The 9,705-nt window shown below is 29.8% G+C and overlaps 1 protein-coding gene across 1 annotated transcript; it reads left to right on the top strand.

Annotated features, from left to right (window-relative positions):
- The first annotated feature begins 1,184 nt into the window (after window positions 1-1,184).
- LOC101492323 (uncharacterized) lies at window positions 1,185-6,549 on the top strand. The gene is made up of 2 exons (XM_004499426.4): window positions 1,185-3,971; window positions 5,903-6,549. Exons 1-2 carry the CDS (start codon window positions 1,355-1,357, stop codon window positions 6,247-6,249), a joined length of 2,964 nt encoding a protein of 987 aa, XP_004499483.1. The 5' UTR covers window positions 1,185-1,354; the 3' UTR covers window positions 6,250-6,549.
- The last annotated feature ends 3,156 nt before the right edge of the window (window positions 6,550-9,705 follow it).

Below are 9,705 nucleotides of genomic sequence, written 5' to 3'. Positions count from 1 at the left end.
TTTGATGCCTTGTCTTACCGTTTTATTATTACTTGCAACGATTCAGTACAATTGCTTAAATATTTCACCAGCTATTCTTAAAGTTACTTCTTTAATAGATTAAACATGTTATATATCCTAAAATAAAAATGTATAGAAGTTTTTCGATTTCCACACCAGAACATAATTATAGTAACAATATGTATGATACAACATGTCTTGTGAATAAGATAATTCCAACATTGTGACATACTATTTCTTGACAAATAGTAATTATCATTTATCAAATCAAATGTTTCTGCCGCCTTTATTATATGATCGGTTGCACTTATAGAAGGAATATTGATTAGTAATGAAAAAATTTAAATAAAAAAATCTCAAATTCATTGCAAAGTTTTAAAGTTATAAAATATGGTGAGTAATTTTATTTCTTATATCTCTCCGTCGATAATTTAAACTTTTTCTATGTTACCACATACATTCCATCCCCACCCTTACTTTATGAAACCAGAAATAAAAAAACTGAGGTGCACCAAGCTCGCCTAAAAATCTTGTTGAAATTGTATTATTGTCCATGATTGATGCCTAAAAATATATCCATTAATGATTTAATCAAAGTATATACCTTCAGCTGATGCATGAGTCAGGATTCCAAAGCTGAATTAACTTCCATGTTGGACCCTAGGAATTGAGTTTATAAATCAAAATTGAGTTTATAAAAAAGTCAAAAATTGCCACAAAAGCTACAACACATATTAATTATGGGATGAAACTGTCTGTGGTTTATACATAATTTTTTCTCCCAACACTTTGCTTTTGCTTTTTCTTTTTAAAAAGATAAAGTCGATACCAAAGTAGTGTGTGAATTGTAAAAGGGAAAAAGAAAAAAGAAAAAAGAAAAAAGAAAAAAGAAAAAAGAAAAAAGAAAAAAAAAAGATGGGAAAGAAAGAGATAATTGGATGCAATCTCTCAACTCTCTTGGTTGAGTTGTTTGCAGTCAAAATTCCATACAATCACCCCCACAATTATATCAGTGGTCGTTGGATTAAAATCAAACGATTTAGATTTTAATATATATTTGATTTAAAAATAACTAAAATATAAATTTGAAATATAATTGTCTAATCTTGATCTAACAACTATCAATGTGGTTGACTACATATCTGTATGAAATTTCAACCGCATACAGTTTGGTCCATTGGATCTTGATCCAACCGTCACCAATGTGGCTGACTGCATGGCTGCATGGAATTGCGACCGCACACAATCGAAATCCCTCTTGGTATCTCCAAGTGTATATTCAGTATAACTAGTTCAACCTTCATGACATGTTTTTTATTTGTTTCCTCAAAACAAGTTAGTATCTCTCACAAAAATGGCCACTCCTCACTTTGTGTACCTTCTTCTACTTGTCTCCTTCACTACTTTTTCTTCTTCACTTCCACCACTTTCTTTGAAAAACCAAGCTTCAATCTTAGTTTCCATGAAACAAGATTTTGAAGCTTCTAACTCTTCTCTAAGCACTTGGAACATCTCAAACTACATGTCACTTTGCACTAATTGGTATGGCATTCAATGTGACCATAATAAAATCTTTGTAATGTCACTTGATATTTCAAATTTAAATATTTCAGGTTCACTTTCACCTCTTATAACAAAACTCACTACCCTTGTCAATGTTTCAATCCAAGGAAATAGCTTCTGTGGTGAGTTTCCAATCAATATTCACAACCTACAAAATCTTAAATTCCTCAACATATCAAACAACATGTTTAGTGGAAACTTGAGTAGTATGGAATTTAACAAGTTAAAGGAGCTTGAAGTTTTAGATGTTTATAACAATGCTTTCAATGGTTCACTTCCTCATGGTGTTACTCAATTGTTAAATCTCAAGCATTTGAATTTTGGTGGCAATTATTTCTATGGAAGGATTCCTCCAAGTTATGGAAAAATGAAGAATCTCAAATTTTTGTCACTTGCTGGAAATGATTTGAGTGGTTTTTTACCTAGTGAGCTTGGAAATTTAACAAACTTGGAATATCTTTATTTAGGTTATTACAATCAATTTGAAGGTGGAATTCCACATGAGTTTGGTAAGTTGGAGAATTTGGTTCATTTAGACCTAGCAAATTGTTTATTGAAAGGTTCAATTCCAAATGAGTTAGGGAAACTTTACAAGTTAGATACACTTTTCTTGCAAACAAATCAACTCACTGGTTTTATTCCACCTGAGTTAGGTAACTTGAGTAGATTGAATGCTCTTGATTTATCACTCAACAACTTAACAGGTGGAATTCCAAATGAATTCTCAAACCTTCATCAACTTTCACTTTTGAATTTGTTCATCAACAGGCTTCATGGTGAGATTCCTGAATTTGTTTCTGAGTTTCCAAATTTGGAAGTGCTTAAGCTCTGGAGAAATAACTTCACTGGAGTTATTCCTCCAAAGCTAGGTCGAAATGGAAAAATAACTGAGCTTGATTTGTCAACAAATAAACTCACTGGATTAGTGCCAAAATCACTTTGTTTTGGAAATAGGCTCAAGATTTTGATCTTGCTAAACAATTTTTTGTTTGGTAATTTGCCTTATGAACTTGGTCAATGTTACACATTACAAAGAGTTAGAATTGGTCAAAACTATTTGACAGGTTCAATTCCACATGGTTTTCTTTATTTGCCAAATCTTTCACTTTTGGAATTACAGAACAATTATCTCAGTGGTTTGATTCCACAACAAAAAGGCCAAAAAGAAAACACTACCTCTAAATTAGAACAGTGTAATTTATCAAACAATAGGTTTTCAGGTTCACTTCCAAACTCAATTGGAAATTTTCCAAATTTGCAAATTCTCCAACTTTATGGAAACAGATTCTCAGGTGAAATTCCATCAGATATAGGAAGACTAAAAAATATCCTCAAATTGGATTTTAACAGTAACAATTTTTCAGGTACTATTCCTAATGAGATAGGTAAATGTAATTTACTTACTTATTTGGATTTGAGTCAAAACCAATTTTCAGGTCCTATTCCAATTCAAGTCTCTCAAATTCATATCTTAAACCATTTTAATGTCTCATGGAATCACCTAAACCAAACAATTCCAAAAGAGCTAGGAAACTTAAAGGGCTTAACTTCAGCAGATTTTTCTCACAATAACTTCTCTGGTTCAATACCAGAAGGTGGACAATTCTCAACTTTTAAGTCATCATCCTTTGAAGGTAACCCTAATTTATGTGGTTATGATTTCAATCCATGCAAACTTTCATCAACAAAAGAATTGGAGTCAAACCAAAAAAGTGGAATCACAACAACAAAGTTCAAGTTCCTTTTAGCATTGTCATTATTGGTTTGTTCATTGATTTTTGCAACATTGGCTATTATCAAGAGTAGGAAATCAAGGGAATCATCATCAAATTCATGGAAGCTAACATCATTTCAAAAGATGGAATATGGAAGTGAAGATATCATAGGTTGTTTAAAAGAGAGTAATGTTATAGGAAGAGGTGGAAATGGTGTTGTTTACAAAGGAAAAATGCCAAATGGTGATGAAGTTGCTGTGAAAAAGTTGTTAGGTTCTTCACATCATGATGATAATGGTTTCTCAGCTGAGATAAAAACATTAGGGAGAATAAGGCATAGGTATATTGTTAGGTTGGTTGCATTTTGTTCAAACAAAGAAACAAATTTGCTAGTTTATGAGTACATGAGGAATGGAAGCTTAGGTGAAGTTTTGCATGGGAAAAAGGGTGAGTTTCTTAAGTGGGAAACTAGGTTGAAAATTGGTGTTGAAGCTGCTAAAGGACTTTGTTATTTGCATCATGATTGTTTGCCTTTGATTATTCATAGAGATGTTAAGTCAAATAACATTTTGTTGAATGATGAATTTGAGGCTCATGTTGCTGATTTTGGACTTGCTAAGTTTATGCAGCATGGTAATGGGACTTCTGAATGTATGTCTTCAATTGCTGGTTCTTATGGATATATTGCTCCAGGTACATACTTCTAAAACAAAATTCTTTAATTTATAAATCATTTCATTATAGTTTGAAATATGATTAGAAAGGTTTTGAATCTAGGTCATGATGTTGTGAACCGCGATTAATTGTGGTTGATTTGATGCGATCTCGATTGCGGTTATAAAAATTTGATATTGTAAATTGCCGTTAATTGTGATAGATGCAATCTCAATTACGGTCATATCATAATCTTTAATATTGAGAATTGCATTTTGAATCGCTCTCGCATTACATAAAAATCTTGATGTAGTCTATTAGATTGTTGCTGACATAGTTTAAAATTATAGTTCGCAAAAGTAATTGCAGTTGTATTAATCATATTTACTTGTATTGTTAAATAGCGTAACTGCAATCATAATTTTAAAATAGAAAAAAGAATTAGTATTTTAATAATTCAAATAGATATATATTTCTGCCACAATCTTAATTCAAATAGATATATATTTCTGCCTCAATCTTAATGTAATTGGTCAGCATCATTAACTTTAAGTTCATGAAACATCATTGCCTAGCCCTCTAGAAAAAACAGAGGTTAGATTAAAAGACAGTGTTTGTTGAAATTACTGATTTGACAATTGAGATGCGTAAATTACTAACGTGCTACAAAAAGCAAGATGAATCCAGGGTCTTCTTATTTTCAAATTTAACAGTCAAAAACTCAAAACTATAAATCAAATATTCACTGCTAAAGTACCATAAGATAAAAATACAAATATACTTTACATATATTTTTGAGTTAAAAAATATACCTTTATCACGTTCACCACTCCTTTTGTGGGACCACATGGATTCCTATAGACTGAGCAACGGTTCCACTAAGTACTAACACAAAGGAAATTCTATTTGCTTTTTTCTCACGCTAACTGGGATTGTGACTTTGCAATTGCATGCCTTGAAAGTTGAAATTAACAGATCAAATCACAACCATGCTTTTTTGACCACCACCCCTTATGACATCCTTAAACAAAAATGCAATTTTTTTCATCTAAGTTTTGGATTTAGGATCTATAAGATTCACAATATCAAAACCCAAGAAACAACATGAAGCAACATGAAGCATGAAGAGTTAGTTTATAGGCACAGAACCAGGGCGTTTTTAAATATCTTGGAGAAAAATGTAATTTTTCAATGATTAAAAAAGAGTAAAATAAATTTTAGTTTTTATAAAATTTTAATTTTAGGCTTTATAAAATGATTCTCAACTTTTTAATTTTTTTTATTCATTTTAATTTTAATTTCGAATTTTTTTTTAAAAATTAATATTTTTTTAACAAGTAAAAAAAATTAATTAATTAAAAAATTAATATTTTAATCTCTATAAAATCAAAATAGAGACTAGAAATAAATAAAAAAAATTTGAATACTAAATTTAAAAGGTCATAATTTGTAGGAACTAAATATATTTTACCAAAAGAAAATTCACCATCATTTTATTATGTTAAAAAGAAAATTTTGGACCCTTCACCAGTTAGGAGCATGTGCTATTGAATTGAACTGGATATACAATTCAACCGTCGTTGAAAATCGTTAATCGAACCGTATGTCGATCGGTTCAATCATAATTGATTCATAATTTTATAATTCTAGATCATATTAGTTATTGAATTCCATCCTTTTTAATTGATTCAATCAATAAAACCATGATTTAAAAGTTTCGTCCGATCCTCTTTTTTTTTCCTTCCTACAAATTGGCTTTTTCCATGGTTGATCTATAAAGTATTAATATTATTGGTCCAGTCTTTAATACACTTTTTTTTCCCCTTGTTACGTATTTATCATATAGAATTTTTTAAAAAAAGTACTTTATCATGTTGTAAAAGCTAGAATTTTGTTAAGTACTTTATCATGTTGTAAGAGCTTGAATTTTGCTTTTATTTTTACTGACGTTAACTAATTTATGTTTGTAGAATATGCATACACATTGAAAGTTGATGAGAAAAGTGATGTATATAGTTTTGGAGTGGTGCTGCTAGAACTAATAACAGGGAAAAGGCCTGTTGGGGATTTTGAGGAAGAAGGATTAGACATTGTTCAATGGACCAAAATGAAAACCAATTGGAACAAAGAGATGGTTATGAAGATCCTTGATGAGAGGCTACCACACATTCCTTTAGATGAAGCAAAACAAGTGTTTTTTGTGGCCATGCTATGTGTTCATGAACATAGTGTCGAGAGACCAACTATGAGGGAAGTGGTTGAAATGCTTGAACAAGCAAAGCAACAAAACATATTTCAAATGCAGAAAAACATGTAGCCCTAATACTTATGAAAGTGTGTCTAGTGTTTGACAAGTGTCGGAATCTGACACGATATTTGTGATTACATTCAATCACTTCCATTTTTACAAATTATACATATGTTCATGTTTGGTGTCAATGTTTTATAACTAAGAAAAAAGGGACAAGTTAAAAAGAATGTTGAAATCTATATTCTCTATACATAGTTTTGTGTTTATGTTTTGGGTTGGTTAAAATGTATTAATTTTTTCAAATTAGTTTGTAATTAACTTTTGAATTTTTTGTGTGTATGGCCCTTTCACTTTATGGGTTGAGATTGTCTACCTTTCAATCCTCTACCTTTGATAATCCATTTATGGGTTGAGAATCCATTTCCGTAAGCACCCAATTTTGTCGCGGAGCCAAAGACTTGTGTGGTTTAGGCACATTGCAAATAGTTTTGCATTAGAAAGGTAGAATTAATGTTAAATTGGGAATCAAATATTGGAATTTATATTTACCCAATCACAAGGCCTAGGCATAGTGTGCTCAAGTGGATCAACATATGCAACGGGAGTAAAAATGAGTTCGTCCCCCAGCGTGTAATTACTTAACTTCCAGTTTTTTGTAGGTTCACCGTTGGAATTGTGCAAGGTGTCATCACGGGAAGGAACGGTGCTTCAGAGTAGTTACCTTTTTTTTTTTCTATCTACTTTCACAATTTAATAATAATATAATTATAACCGCTACCTTTTATTAATTTATTAATAATAATAAATTTATCATTTTTTATTAATTTATAGCCGTTAACTTCTTTTTAATTTATTAAATAATAATAATTTTGTAACCATTAGCTTTTTTTTAGTTAATATACCACTGTTAACCTTTTTTTCTCTTTTAATTATCATTGTTAGCTCATTAATAGAAACAATTTGTTACTCATACTTTTTCTTCAGAATTTTTGTTACAGAAGTTTATTAAAGTTTTTATTAACGTACTTTTTTTATTTATTTTTTCATTTAAATTAATATTTTAAGTTATAATAAAATTAAATATTAATGTATAAATTAAAGTAATAGAATATAATATGATTTTTTAAAAGTTAAACCGTAAAAAATGAATGAGTTGATTTAGGGTGATGTGGCATAATAGAACTTGAATCATGTTGAGTTCACAGTTCGAGTAGAAAATGAATGAATTGCTTCAAGATGACGTGGCACAGTAGACCCCATCTAAAGAACCCATATTGAGTTTACCGTTGTAGATGCTCTAATGTTAACTTGTTAAGACGGTTATACGGTTTTTGATGTTAGTAGCGATATAAGAACAAGGTGTATGTGAATATCAAAACTAATATGAATCATTTGAATACTTTCTCTTGGTCTCTTTTATTTTTCCTTTTAACATGAAGTCTCTTAAACTAGGTGCCTAAACAGTATCAAACCTCTTTTCAAGAGCTTTTCTATGGACGTTGACAAGAAATTCAAACTCATTTCATTCCAACCATAACAATAATATAATGTTCAGAATATTCCTTAAAATTAGTATTTTTAATGTTTTTGGTCAAAGTAATTTGAATTAGGGTCAGATGTAATTCAAATTGGGTTAAAAAAAATCATTTTTTAATTGTAGAAACAAGTAATTAAAATTACATGCAGAGTAATTCAAATTACCTAGTTGATTTTTGCAATCCAAATATAGTGGAGGTACATAATTCGAATAACTATTTACCCCAATAATAGAAATTCAAATTATATGTGTAAATTGCATATAAATACATTCTGGTTTCTAATTCTTTGATATCACCAAAAAAGGGGATTTTTAGGAAATACAAGGGATAAGGGTTGAGTGTTTTTGAGTGAGTGATTAGGGTTAGAAAATACATTCCAAACACCTTGGATGAGTTAAAATCATTGAGAGTTGAAAGAAAGGAAAATTGTGGAAATTAGGGTTTGTTCTTGCTGAAAATTGAAAGTTAATTTCTTTAACTCTTTTGTATCTCTTGTAAAGACTCATTGATAGGGGATTGGAGGGTTGCTCTCCCCCATATGTAGGTCAATTAGAGCTAATTGGGTAAACAATCTTGGTGTGTTTGTTCCTCTACTCTCACTACAAGAAAAACACCATTTTGTGGCCAACTTTATAAATATTTTGTGGCCGAATAAAACCCTCACAAATTAGTGACCGAAAAAGCCCTCACAAATGTCAAAATTGAAATTGGTCTTTATTTGTGGCTGAAAAAGCCCTCACAAATTTTTAAATATTTAACTTGATTTTGTGGCTGCATAAGCCCTCACAAAATCACAACATTGTGATTTTGTGAGGGCTTAGGCAGCCACAAAATCCAGTTAAATATTTAAGGATTTTGTGATGGCTTTTACAGCCACAAAAAATCAATTTTGTGAGGGCCAAATCCGTCACAAAGGCAGACGGAACCAGTGTAATTTGTGGCTGCAAAGGCCGCCACAAAGGAATGCGCACGTGGCATTTGTGGCTGCAAAGGCCGCCACAAAGGAGGCCCAATACAGCTGGCGTTTGTGGCCGCTTAGGCCGTCACAAATGGATTGTCCCGTTTGATTTTCTGGCGGCAAAAGCCGCCACAAATGCTCAACGTGACCCTATATATATTTTTCTCCCCTCCTTCATTTTTTCACATCCAACTTCTCTCTAAAACCTCATTCTAACCATTCTCTCCTCCTTCTCTCTACACAAAATTACTCTTAAGCTTCATTTAAATTTGGTAAGTATAAATTATATTATATATGTAGTTTTATAATTTTATTTTTTAATTTGATATAACTAATTAATGTTATTGATTTTTATTTTTACAGTGCTTGTTAATTATTTCGAAGACTTGCAAGCATATCGTACGTGAGTGAAAGCTTGAAGTCAGACGCTACTCGGCATCAAGTTAGTATTTTATATATTTTAAATTTAGATTAGTAAATATATATATTATTTTTAAAATATAGATTAGTAATATTTATATTTAGATTAGTTTTATAAATTTATTTTTAAAAAAATAGGAATGATGTTGTTTACATATTAATATATGATAAATTAAAGTTTCAAACCACGGTTAAAATATATTAGTTTTAATATAATTATTATTTAAAAAAACATTATTAAAATTGATGATATTATTATTTTTTGTTATAAATAAGTCTTGATTATTAGTCTTGATTTTTAAAAAAACATCATTTAAAATTTTATATAGGTTTGTATCAAAGTTATTGATTTTAAAAAAACATTATTAAAATTTATGATATTAATTATTATTTTTTGTTATAAGTATTGATATTTTATTATATTGTTTGTAATTTATTATATTGTTTGCAAATTAATATATATATATATATATAATGTTTATTTTTTTGTTAGTATTGATATTTTTTGATAGTATTGATATATATACATATATATATATAATTTAAAATTTTATTTCGGTTTATATATATTTATTGTATTGATAATAATATATTATATTGTGTGCA

Source organism: Cicer arietinum, chromosome 5 (genome assembly GCF_000331145.2).
Source record: "Cicer arietinum cultivar CDC Frontier isolate Library 1 chromosome 5, Cicar.CDCFrontier_v2.0, whole genome shotgun sequence".
NCBI lineage: Eukaryota > Viridiplantae > Streptophyta > Magnoliopsida > Fabales > Fabaceae > Cicer > Cicer arietinum.
The sequence above is the reverse complement of the archived record's forward strand: the minus strand, read 5'-3'. Positions and strand labels throughout refer to the sequence as shown.